This window comes from Rhinoraja longicauda, chromosome 18, assembly GCF_053455715.1.
Source record: "Rhinoraja longicauda isolate Sanriku21f chromosome 18, sRhiLon1.1, whole genome shotgun sequence".
NCBI lineage: Eukaryota > Metazoa > Chordata > Chondrichthyes > Rajiformes > Arhynchobatidae > Rhinoraja > Rhinoraja longicauda.
Genome location: NC_135970.1, coordinates 41,479,468 through 41,493,043, shown reverse-complemented (window position 1 = coordinate 41,493,043; position 13,576 = coordinate 41,479,468). Strand labels below are relative to the sequence as shown.

The window sequence follows — 13,576 nt, the reverse complement described above, 5'->3', positions numbered from 1 at the left end:
AGTTGTCTACTGAATGGCTGTAATTTTTTTTGAAGATTTTGTGTATGGATGCTACAAACACCGGAAATATTTATTCTCTAACTTAGTTCTGAATATTTTGAAAACTTAAGTCAAATCATTCTCTAGAATTCTGAATTTACACATATTTGTTTTCACCCTTGCAATCCGAGCACCGTTCTAATAAACTGATCCCGTATTTCCTCCCAGGATAATAGATTTTTCTTAAGGCATAGAATTCAGAACTAAATACAGAATTCCAGCTGTGCCATTACCATAAATTTTGTTCAGCGACAGAGTAACCTTTATTCCTGCGTGCTGTAGGTTTCTAGATACAAGATCATGCCTTTCATTACAATGACTTTGTTTTATTATTTTTATTACCTGTACAATGCACTTTAATGATCTACATAGCAAAAAAGCCAGATCTCTATGGGTTTCTACTGTTTTGAGCATTTTATTACTTGGAAAGTAGGCAAAATTTGAGTACTGCGTATGATTTGTCACTATATTACAGAAAAGATGTGATCATATTGACAGGGATGCAGAGGATACTAGCTAATTGTAACCATGAGAAAAGATTTGATTAGTTAAAGTTGTTTTCATTAAAATAGAGAGACTTGACGTGTATGGTCTGAGAAACTTGATGTGTGTACAATTATGAGGACCTAGAGTAAATAGGAAGGGCCAATTTCATTTAGTAGAGGGGTCAAAAGCAGGAGACAGATTTGAAGTAATTGGAAGAAGGATTATACCGGGGGGAGGGGGGGGAGTGGAGATTTCCTTTTCACGCAGAGAGTAGAAGAGTTCTGAAACTCACTGTCTGGCAGTGGCAGAGGCACAAACACTCATCACATTTAAACAACTCTTTGTTTGTGTACTTGAAGTGCTGTGGCCTGCAGGAGTGGGATTAGGTTGGGTAGCTCCTTCGCTGCGGACCGAATAGTCATAACTTTTCTATGATTCTGTGATAATTTTGTTCTATTCCTGCTGACCTTAAAGTTGATTACCCTAGTTTGCTTACACTGAATCCATTTGCTACAATTTGCCCCATTCATTATCCTAATATCTTCTGATTTCTATCATTCCATCTACAGCTTAATTAGCTGCCAATTTTAACACCGAATGCATGGATTTTTATCCCATTATCCAAATGATTAATAAATACAGTGAATAGCAGTGGTTCCAATGTAGAATCTTGTATGATACAGTGACTAGTGAAGCTCCAACACAAATAATTGTAGGTCACCACTATTCATCTACTAATTTCACTACCTGCCCATTATTCACACTCTGTCTCCTGTCACTTGGTCAATTTCCTAATCAGGAAATTCCCATCGATTAAATTAGTTCTTTAATTTACAGCAGTGTTCAGGAGCTTTGTCAAGTGCTTTCTAGAAGATCATTTAAATACATTCAGAATTTAGATTGGAATTGGAATATAACTTTGCTGCTTCCTTATTTGCATCTTATTTGCGAAGATTTGGTATGTCACAAGCACCTCAAATGAAGGGGTGGGTAGAGAAGTGTTTGCAAAGATATAAAAGTAACACATTTTAAAATCACACCAAACCAAAATGCAACCAAAATGTAATTGTATTGATTGTAACAGTCAATGCATAAGCCACTGCTACGAGCCAGGAAAATCAAATGTTGAGTTAGCATTGTTGCGAGTTTTCTGTAACCTTGAAGGGTGCATTAAGTTCATGCAGAGCATTGCTGGCAGCACAGAGGATGACTGCTGACTCCGATTTCATTGCTCATCACCCTGTTGGGAGGCCTGCAGGTGGTTTTACAGGCATCTGCCAGTCATCAACGTCCAATTGAATCAGTCAGGTTGCCATTGCATTGGCCCAAGTAACAGGTTTCTGTGTCTGCTTTCTATGGCAGACAGATCCAATGTCGCTTATTTTGATGCCTAAGCTTTCATGCTCAAAGAAAATAATGCATTTTCTTTCAATATCATGTTATACCAATAGAAGGGATTTTATTTAATTGCTGGGGAATCAAATATAGAAAAATAAACATCTCCAGAAACACGAATGAACATCTTTGATCAAATGTTGATTTAGCACTGTTGTGAGTTTCCATGATTATGTTTCCACAACAAGAGAAATTGCTTGTGATTGCAATGTTTTTGCAGGCTAAACCCATTCTTATTTGAGTCGCGAGAATCACTGAAGAAGTCTGAACAAGGGTCCCTATCCAAAACGTTGCCTGTGCACTCCCTCCAGAGATGTTGCCATTCCCTCCAGAGATGCTGTCTGACCTGCTGAGTTTTCCCAACAATCACTGACTGGTTATCAACGACATACCATCAAAGAAATATAACTAGTAATTTATTGGTTAGGGAAAAAAAGCTCAATTTTTGATATAAGTTTAGGTTGGATTGCAAGACAGCAATGCACACGAGTCCGTTTCCAGTCTCCCACAGTAAGATCAGATTCAGTAATATACACCGACTGTGATAAGAGACCTAGATGTATGGATGTCCAGAGCATGCATGCAGATTTTCTGCAAAATGACCTATCAAGCACAAAATGTACCTTAAATGATTTCAAATTACCTCAATTATGCTTCAGCCAGTTCAATATAGCGCTTTTGTGACTGAATTAGAAGGTATTATGTTCAAACTGTTTTTCTCTCTACACAAATGCTGCTTGAATTGCTAGGTATTTCCAACAAATTGTTGTTATTTCAAACATTGAACATCCTAAAATAAACACAAAATGCTGGAGCAACTCAGTGGGACAGGCAGCATCTCTGGAGAGGAATGGGTGGTTTTGGGTTGGAACTCTTCTCGTCACCCATTCCTTCTCTCCAAAGATGGTGTCTGTCCCGCTGAGATATTCCAGCATTTTGTGCCTATCTTCAGAGTAAACCAGCACCTGCAGTTCCTTCCTACACATCCAACATCCTAATTTTTTTTTTGCTTTTTGATTGGTTTATTTCATTGCCATTTCTCTTGCAGAAATGCTCAGCTTGAAGAGGTTCTGTACCTCTCCCTGACATGATTCCATTTGTCTCTTTCATTTTGTTCACCCTCAGTATTTCCAGCATGTTCTGATGAAAGGGCATCAGCTGGAACCTTCATTGTTTACCTCTCCACAGATGCTGCCCAATCTGCTGAGATTTTACTGTATTCATCTGATTTTATTCCAACCCAGTGACCTGAGCACAATATCTAGGGTGTAAATATATGTTTATACATGGTAATGTTAATACACGTTTCTGTCCTCTTCAACGTCTAGTTATTTGTTTTGAAAATTTGACAACGCTGACACTCCAGGTAATAATATTAACCTCTTTCATTTTGCAGATACCTAGCAGTGTTAATTTGTGTTCACACAGCATTGTTACTAACACTTGCTCCTTTGTCAGTTGATCCATAGCCAAGTATGCACAACAGGTTCTTACCAGAGACACAAGGAACTGCAGATGCTAGAATCTTGAGCAAAACACAAAGTGCGAGAGGAACTCAACAGGTCAGGTAGCATCTGTGGAGGGAATGGCCAGACAAATTTTCTGGTCAGGACCCTTCTGCAGACTGAAGAAGGTTCAGGCTCTGACTGGATGCACATTGCATTGCAATTAATTTTGAATGGAAATAAGCATATCTGTTTTAGTCTGCCCTATCTCCTCTACAGCTTTTTTGCAGTTTTCAATGGGAGGAATTAAAAAGGCTACAAAAACATACAAGGTGCCAACCCTTGCATTTATTATTCTAGTAATTACTTCTGAAACTAAAATTATAGACAGAATTAAACATGCTTTTAAATGTACTAATAATTTACTCATTTGTTTGCATAATTTCATCTAAGCATCTTGGGGCTTTAGGTTCTTTTATTCCCCATCTCCCAATCAACCAGCCAATATAAGTTCAGTTCACTAAATTGTTACCTCGGCAATCGCTGTGATGAAGATGGGGAACCTCTATTGATCTCTTTAATGTATTCTTGCACTAAAGCATCCTCCAGACTACTGCACTGTGATCTCAGAGAATCTGTGTATGGCACACTGCCACTGGCTGTGGTCCCAGATGTCTTGCTGCTGGATGTACTTGCACTCTTTGGCCTCTGAGTTTTACCCATCTTGTATCTAGAAGGGAAAAAGAAAAGTTGACATACTCCAAAGACATTGCAACAACAAACATGGGAACAATGAGACTCCAAATGCAAACCGTTCTTGGCACTTCCATTCATATTCATGTGCATATTTGGGGATTATTTAACAGATGATTTAACAAGTCTTAATTTCAATATTTAATTCTAAGCTTTAGTCAAATGATTTGAAAATTGGCAGTCATTTAAGTGTAAACAGAAAATGTTAGAAAGCTATTGCAAATTTGAAACATCTGAAACACGGTTTCAAGGCAACAAGCTTAACTATTTATTTTTAGCATTTCAAATTTCCACAACTGCCATTTTATAGAAAAATGTAGGAAATAGGAAGAAATAAAGGCTACTTTGTTCATCAAGTCTGCTCCATTCTTGGTCATAGAAGATCTAACTGATTGAGTCGTTTCTCAATAGGTATTCAAAATGTCAAGCGTCTGAAAAATAATTAAACCTTCATGGCAAGATAAATTCAAAAATGTTTTGTCCAAGTCCGAATGTAGAGGTGATTATTTTTTAATTCTATGCTCCTGAGTCAAAGTGATAGGCCAGGGGTAAGGAAAGACATAAAATGCTGGAGTAACTCAACAGGTCAGGCAGCATCCCTGGAAAACATGGATAGGTGATGTTTCAGGTCGGAACTCAAAAAATCACCTATCCATCTTCTCCAGGGACGCTGCCTGACCCACTGAGTTGCTCCAGCATTTTGTGTCTTTCATTAGTAGACCAGCATCTGCAGTCCCTTGTTTCAACATTTTGAGAGCTGGGGAAAGTAGCTCTCAGCTGAGGTGAAAAAAGCTATATGGAAAATTGTGCAGTGTCTGTGAACCACAGCACATACATTCTAATTCCATGTGCTAATTTGTATAAAAATTAATGGCTCTTATAATGCATGTAATTCTGCTTGAATTCCAATTTTAAGATGAAGTGATAACAAATGAGAATTTAAAATCATATACTTAAGTTTTGTCATATCAATGGATTATAGCGGCATTATTGTGTAGCCCAAGCTCAGTTGGTACCATTTAACTTTGAGTCAGAAGGTTGTGGTCCCAGTCTTAGAAACTTCTTCACTGAGAAATGTTCACAATAAAAAATTATGCAAATGTTTCTCTATGAAGGGGCTCTACATATTTCAAGAAGACAATGCCTGCCTCTTCTATTTTGAATATATTCTGCAACTGATCATCCACACATTTTTGTGATGACATTTCTTCCTTTGCAGTCTTGAAAGGGTAGTCCGCTATTTAGAGACATCTGGCTGGAGATGGCATAGCCATTGCTGTATTTACAGTCGAGCAGCAGCAGAATTTTGTGTGTCCTCATGGGATTTAATTATTTTCTAGAGCCGTGTCTAAAACGTTTTCACCTCCAGCCCTACAGACACTCACTGCCCTGGATCCCCACACTATGAATGGCCCTGATGACTGATGGACTGACCACCACCTAAACTGTCCCATCATCTTCAAGGTCAGAAATGAACCTGGGTTTCTGGCCCTAAAACATTGGTGTCAACAGAAGTGTTTCCGCATGATACGATGCCTGTGAACATGAAGCTCTGTTCATTTGGGACTGGCTTGTATTTATCCTCTTTCTTCCTTGGGTCAATAACTAACTCTTTTGTTTCCACAACAAACTGCAGATGGTTTATAAAAGAAGACTCAAAATGCTGGAGTAACACAGACAGCATCTATAGAGAATATGGATAGACAACATTTCAGGTTATGACCTTTCTTCGGATTGATTGTAATGGGGGGCGAAACCTGGGAGAGGTGGGGGATGTAACAAAGCCTGGCAAGTGAAAGGTGAAAGACAAATCTTTTTGACTTGCTGACATGAAGGCAAGGTTGTCAATCTCTTTTCGGTACTTTGCTTCATCACTGTTGATGAACCAGCAGGCATATATCAATGATTTGAAAGAGAATGTACAAGGCTTAATAAGCAAGTTTGCAGATGACATGACATTGGGTGGCATCATAGATAGTGAAAGTTATCAAATATTGCAGCAGGATCTTGATCAATTGAGCAGGTGGGCTGAGGAATGGTTAACAGAGTTTCATATAGATTAGTGTGAGGTGTTGCATGTTGGGAAGTCAAACCAAGGCAGGACTGTTACAGTGAATGGCTAGGCTCCAGGGAATGCCGTAGAGCAGAAGGATCTAGGAGTACAGGTACATAGTTCCTTGAAAGTGGTGTCACAGGTAGATAGGGTGGTCAAGAAGGCCTTTGGCACATTGGCATTCATCAATCAGAGTATAGAGTATCGAAGCTGGGAGGTTATGTTATAGTTGTACGAGGCATTGGTGAGACCATATTTGTAGCATTGTGTTCAGTTTTGAAAGATTTTGTAAGCTGGACAGAGTACACAGAAGATCTATGAGGATGTTGCCAGGATTAGAGGGCCTGAACTATAGGGAGAGGTTGAGCAGTCTAGAACTTTATTCCTTGGAGCGCAGGGAGGTAGAGATGTATCAGATCATGAGGGTATTAGATATAGTAAATGCACAGATTCTTTCACCCAGAATAGATGAATCAAGAACCACAGGATATAGGTTTAAGGTGAGGTGGGAAAGATTTAATTGGAACCTAAGGGGCAAGCTATTTACACAAAGGATGGTAGATGTATGGAACAAGCTGCCAGAGGAGGTAGTCAAGGCAGGCACTAACACAAATTTAAAAATACATTTAGACAGGTAAATGGATAGGGCAGGTTTAGAAGGATATGGGTCAAACCCAGGCAGGTGGGACTAATGAAGATGGGGCATGTTGGTCAGCGAGGTAGATCGGGCCAAATGGCCTGCTTCCACTCTGTATGACTCTATAAAGCTATTACAAGTTAAATAATTTTTGCACGACATGCACACGAAAACAGACACAAATGTTCTAATTCTATGCCAGAGTACATAACACAATAATTAGTTTCTGTGCTATATTTAAATTATAACAATTCATCAGCAGTAGTCTAATTTTGCTGTCCAGCGTTTGAGATGCTGTGCATCTCCAGCATTTGCTATGCAGATGCAGAATAGTTTAGGAATGAATAAGGACAATTTGCCTCATTCAAGATCCTGCTGTTTTATACACAATTGATTGCACGCTTTGCAATCTCATTCATAGACTGCAAACATCATAATTAATCATTATATTCAGATACTTTTCTGAAAAATAATTTACTCCATAGATCATTTGAGTTTATTTTCACTGGCGTTTTAGATTAATCAAAATTTTGAAATTTTCCTATAACTGTTTTAAAATTACTGCACATTAATAGCTAAATACAGTGGAAAAAAATGCACAGAATGAGTGCAAAAGAAAGTATTACAATTTGCTTTGAAGATTTGTAAACTTCGCTTGATTTATTAGAAAAGTGGCAGTAGTCAAGGAAGCCAAACGTTTCAGTTTAACATTAAACATCTGTAAGAAGCCTTTACCCATCATTTCCCCTTCTGCTCTGATATCATCAATCTGACGCACAGCTGAGCACATTGCTCAGACAACTAAGAAACAATACAAATAGATAGGGTTTACATTTTTTAAATTCCTCACCAAAATGCTTCAGTTTCCATCTCTTCATTTTAGCTTTCTTATTGAGAAAGGGGTAGTTGTTCGGTGCCAAACCATTTACAGTTTTATAATGTCAAATCGGAGCAGATAAAAAAGGAACTTGACCCCACAACAGCATTTGATAACAGATGAATGCACATTTTATGTGTCTTGCCTAGAATAATGCAAGTTATAGGTTATTTGTAAACTGGTATTAAAGTTTGCATTTGCAGATCCATTTGCAATTTGGTCAAATACATCTGAATAATTAGTTAAGGAACATAGAACAGTACAACTCAGGCTCTTTGGCCCACAATGACCAAGCCGAACACAGTTAAACTAATCTCCTCTGCCTGCATGTGATCCATATCCCTCCATTCCTTGCATAACCATGTGATCAGCCTGTTAGTGATATAGAGGTACGAGCAAAATATTAATTACAGGTGTTGCAGGTAATCAGCAGTAGCTATAGTGGTCATTGTATTAACAGAAAAAAGATTTTATCATTACTAAAGTTTAGAGTGCATCTTCGAGTCTTCTTTCATTACAGAAATTATAGACTATTGCCTGAATCCAATCTGCCTGAGCATTTGAAGTTTTCTGTCTTCAAATGAAAAACTGTTCAATCAATTATACATTTTTTTTTAGAAAAACAGAATAATTACACTGCATGTTGCACTGAGAAGTCAAGCAAGTGATGTTATTGTCCCTTATACACAGGTGCTAAAACACTCTGTGGGTATTTTTAACTCTCCATGCCTCCCTAATTAGAATTAACACAATTCTATTCCTTTAAGCTGCTAATTAGCAATTAGCAGTCATTTAATTAGTAATTTGCATACATCTTTCTCAAAGTAAGTTCCAGTGCACGACTGTCTACATAACCCATTTTTGTTGAAAGATATTATGACTGTTCTGTAGCCAATGTTATCTCACTTCAACATTAAGATGCACTTGTGTCCAGCAGTTAAACATATGTTTAAAGTGAAGTACAGAAATAAAACCAATGAACAACCTGATGATTGATCAAAACCAAATAATACGCTCCATTTTTGTGGAAGAGATTTGGTGATTGTAATCAACACCTTGGAATCTCATTCTAGAACTGACTCTCCACAAAAATAAAGTAATTCACCAAAAAACACAAAGGTTGTTATTCCCTAAACCAGTATCCTGCCTATACTTATGAACTCAGACTAATTTCCATTACCATCTGTCAGATTTTAACAGATATCACTGTGGTGAAGCACAAAGGAATGTTTAAAGCACCATATAAATTAAGTTGTTGATGTCTGAATAATTCAACTCCCATGTACACAGAATCTTAAACATTTCACTGGTCTGAAAGAAATTGCATCTTGTTGTTTTCTGTAGAAATGGAAATCCAGTAGCCTAGCTTCTAAACTCTTGTTCCCATATTCCCTATAATCTGAGATACAAATGTAGGTATACAATGTGTCATATTCTGTCATTTGACAGGCTATTATTGGGTATTGCATTCAGCAATTCCATTCGTTTTTTGGGAAAACTGATTTTGTTGGTTATATTGCATTTAAACTATGGAAACAGCCCATTAGGTCAACAGGACCTTGTCGGTATTTATGCTCCATACTAGTTCTTTTCCATATTCCATAGTATGGGCCTCCTCCAGTGCCATAGTAAGGCCCACCGGAAATTGGAGGAACAGCACCTCATATTTCGCCTGGGCAGCTTGCAGCCCAGTGGTATGAACATCGACTTCTCCAACTTTAGATAGTTCCTCTGTCCCTCTCTTCCCCTCCTCCTTCCCAGATCTCCCTCTATCTTCCTGTCTCCACCTATATCCTTCCTTTGTCCCGCCCCCCTGACATCAGTCTGAAGAAGGGTCTCGACCCGAAACGTCACCCATTCCTTCTCTCCCGAGATGCTGCCTGACCTGCTGAGTTACTCCAGCATTTTGTGAATAAGTTCTTTTCACTAAACTTTATCACACTCCCTCAACATATCCTTATTTTCCTTTTATCGTCATGGATTTATAGAAACTTTCCCTAAAATATATATACGTTGTTTGTCCCAAACACAATATGTGTAGGAGATTCCACCTTCTAACCACTTTGTAAATTAAATAGAAGTTTCAACTATATTTCAATAAAAGCTCATTAAGCCAAGCCTGATTTGGGGCTACATTCATCAGAAATTCAATAGCTTGTTATTGAGGGCGTGCAGCGTAGGTTTACTAGGTTAATTCCAGGAATGGCAGGACTGTCATATGTTGAAAGACTGGAGCGGCTAGGCTTGTATACACTGGAATTTAGACGGATGAGAGGGGATCTTAGCGAAACATATAAGATTATTAAGGGGTTGGACACGTTAGAGGCAGGAAATATGTTCCCAATGTTGGGGGAGTCCAGAACCAGGGGCCACAGTTGATGAATAAGGGGTAGGCCATTTAGAACGGAGATGAGGAAAAACATTTTCAGTCAGAGTTGTAAATCTGTGGAATTCACTGCCTCAGAAGGCAGTGGAGGCCAATTCTTTGAATGCATTAAAGAGAGAGCTAGATAGAGCACTTAAGGATAGCGGAGTCATGGGGTATGGGGAGAAGGCAGGAACGGGGTACTGATTGAGAATGATCAGCCATGATCACATTGAATGGTGGTGCTGGCTCGAAGGGCCGAATGGCCTACTCCTGAATCTATTGTCTATTGTCTTAATTCAACTCAATCAGTAAAAATAACAAAACAAGGAGTTCCATTTTCATCCATATGAAGAGAGATGTGGTCTGGCAATGCAGATGATTAATGTATTACATACTTTTTCTGTAAAATTAAATCATTTTAGTAATAATTGGGAGAGTGCTATGTGATAGCCAGGTAATGGCAACAAAAATAATTTCTTTAGTACAAAACACACACACACACACGTATGTTTGTATGTATGTATGTATATATCAATCTCAGTATTTCTGAGTCCCTGGTCACATGCATAAGGCTGGTAGTGAATCTGTGGAATTCATTGCCACAAAAGGCTGTGGAGACCGTCAATGGATATTTTTAAGGTAGAAATAGATAGATTCATGATTAGTACAGATGTCAAGGGTTATGGGGAGAAGGCAGGAGAATGGGGTTAAGCGGGAAAGATAGATCAGCCATGATTGAATGGTGGACTAGACTTAATGGGCTAAATGGCCTAATTCTGCTCCTATCACATGAACTTATTAACCGAGCAGAACCCAGCTGCAGAAAGACGAAAGACCACAGAGAAAGACCAAAATGTAAAGATGTACAAATATATCAACAGATAATGGATAAAGATCTGCAAAAATCTGTTCATTGCATTTCATGTGCCCCTAAGGCATTAAGACAACTCTTTGCCAGTCTGAAAAATCCTAATATCTCGAATATTGACAACAAACATGCACATAGAATTTTCAATAGGCAGGAATGATTTAATATTATCTTACTTTGATGTGCTGTGACAACATTGGATTCTTTCCAATTTTCTCACAAATGATGTCTGATTAATGTGCTCTCTGGTTAGATGTTTGTGTGGTTTGTGTAAAATATGAATAAAAGAGTAGCAGGACAGGGTCTTGATAAGCATGAGTAGACTGTTCGCTTTGACCTTCTCTGGGAGTAATTTCATTGATAATTTATGGTCGTTTAGAATTCATGAATAGGTCAATCTGTTCTATCCAGTACAAGATGGACTTCAATATTCTAGGATTAAATATAGAGAAGAGTTAAACTATTTATTTTGTCCTCACTAATGTTGTTCCATAACAATCAATTTTATCCCTCTGTGTAGGAAGGAACTGCAGATGCTGGTTTACTCTGACGATAGACACAAAATGCTGGAGTAACTCAGCAGATCAGGCACCATCTCTGGACAAAAGGAATAGGTGATGTTTCGGGTCAAGACTCTTCTTCAGTCTCATTTTATCTCTCCGCCTGATTAATGTATCAAACTGAACCAAACTATTTTGCATCCTAGTTAACCTTAACCTTAAACTAACCTTAAACTTAACCTTAAGGTAAGCTTTGAACTCCACATCCTATCATATTGATTAGCTGCATAAATGCCAATCTCCAGCCCAGCCTCATCTTAGTTGCTATTATAACTCTTTCTCATTTACTGAACTTTCAACCTTAGAATGTATTCACCTGTTCAGATTTTCATCTTCTACTCTCTAGGGGCTTCCATCCATGTAAAACTCTAATTCCTTATATTTCACCAACATCAAAGACTATTCGCCCATGTATAAAGTGCCCATGTTTGTCTGAACAATAGAGCATCACTGTAACAGAAAATATAGAATAACCATAGAAGCCAGCAGCAGTCATTTATAACCTATTCATCAATTGTTAATTTTAAAACAGTTTTTTACATCGTTTTTAAAGGGGTGATTCTTCATAGTGGAAAATTGCAAACTTATAGACTAATGTAAGTTTTTCAGTGAGAGAAGAAAGTTGAATTACAGCATATATGCCAGAACCCAGTGTGCAGGTGCCCCCCGTTACCTTTAGCCTAAATTAAGACAAAGCCAATTTAAAAAAAGGACCTTTTATACATTATATTTCTTTTTCAGGAGCTGCACATGACTGGCATATATTACTCATGTGCAATTGTCCTTGACTTCAGTGACTTATTATGCAATTAAGAGTGAACCACATAGGCAATGAATAAAGTGTTAGAAGTTATCACAAAATGCTGGAGTAACTCAGCAGGTCAAGTGTTAGAAGAAATCAGCGGCTTAGCCAGCATTTGTGGAGTGAAATAGAATGACTTTTCAGATCGGGACCATTTCCGTCCATTGATGCTGCATGAGTTGAGGAGTTCTCCCAATACTTTGTTTTATTGCTCAAGATTCCAGCATCTGCAGTCTTTTGTGTCTCCAATCAATCATATGAGTCTCGAGTCACCAGTTGGGCTACCAGGTATGGATGGCAGATATCATCACCAAGAGAGCATTAGTGAACCAGGTGGATTTTCATAACAATCTGATGGTTTGTCAAATTTTGGAAATTGTTGTCAAATAATAATGAAGTAATGTTTCTTGCAAAATTCTGAAAATGGAGAGCAGGAAAACGTATCTCATGATGGGATCTTGTTGAAGCTAGTATACTGATATTTTGGCTCCATAAATCTATTATTTTATTGCACAACCTAATAATTTGCCTAATTTTGAATCTACTACACTTCCAGACGAGGCAAATAGAACTGCAGAATCAGAAAATAGATGCTAGCAACGGATGAGGCCATTTAGTGCATGGACTCTGCGCCAGATCTACGCAATAGCAATCCAGCTGTGCCACTCCCCTGTGCTTCCCACATAACCCTGTAATTATTTTCACGTCAAATACTTTTCCAGTTTCCTTTTCAATACCACAATTTAATCTGCCTCCAGTATTACCCCTGGTAATGCCATCCAGATTCTGCTCATTCATTATTTAACAAAGTTTCTCTGTATTTTGGGGGGCTTTTTGCTCATCAACTACAATTATCTGATTTCTGAACCTTCCACCACTAGAAACAATTTCTATCTGCTCTGACTTGATGCATCATGATTTTAAAGACCCCAATCAGATTCTCTCTCAAGAATGCAACCTAACTTCTCCAATCTGTGACATAGTCTTTGACTGTTTCCTGTTTACACTTGTAACCTTCCACTCTGTTTTACATCTAACTTTTCCCAGTTTATTTTTCAGAAATTATTCTGCTTAACTATGGGCAGCGGTAGAGATGCTGCCTTACAGCACCAGGGACCCGGGTTCAATCCTGACTATGGGTGCTTGTCTGTATGGAGTTTGTACTTTCTCCCCGAGACCTGTGTGGGTTTTCTCCGGGATCTCCGATTTCCTCCTACACTCCAAATACGTTCAAGTTTGTAACTTAATTGGCTCGGTATAATTGTAAATTGTCCCTATTGTGTGTAGGATAGT

At 38.2% G+C, this 13,576-nt stretch overlaps 1 protein-coding gene across 1 annotated transcript in view; it reads right to left on the bottom strand.

Moving 5' to 3' along the window:
• Positions 1–13,576, bottom strand: part of LOC144602149 (doublecortin domain-containing protein 1-like) — a 309,816-nt gene that overhangs the window by 282,917 nt on the left and 13,323 nt on the right. The window contains exon 2 of the mRNA XM_078414883.1: positions 3,898–4,095. Coding sequence (XP_078271009.1) covers positions 3,898–4,088 — 191 coding nt within the window. The 5' untranslated portion in view covers positions 4,089–4,095. The remainder of the gene's footprint in view (positions 1–3,897; positions 4,096–13,576) is intronic.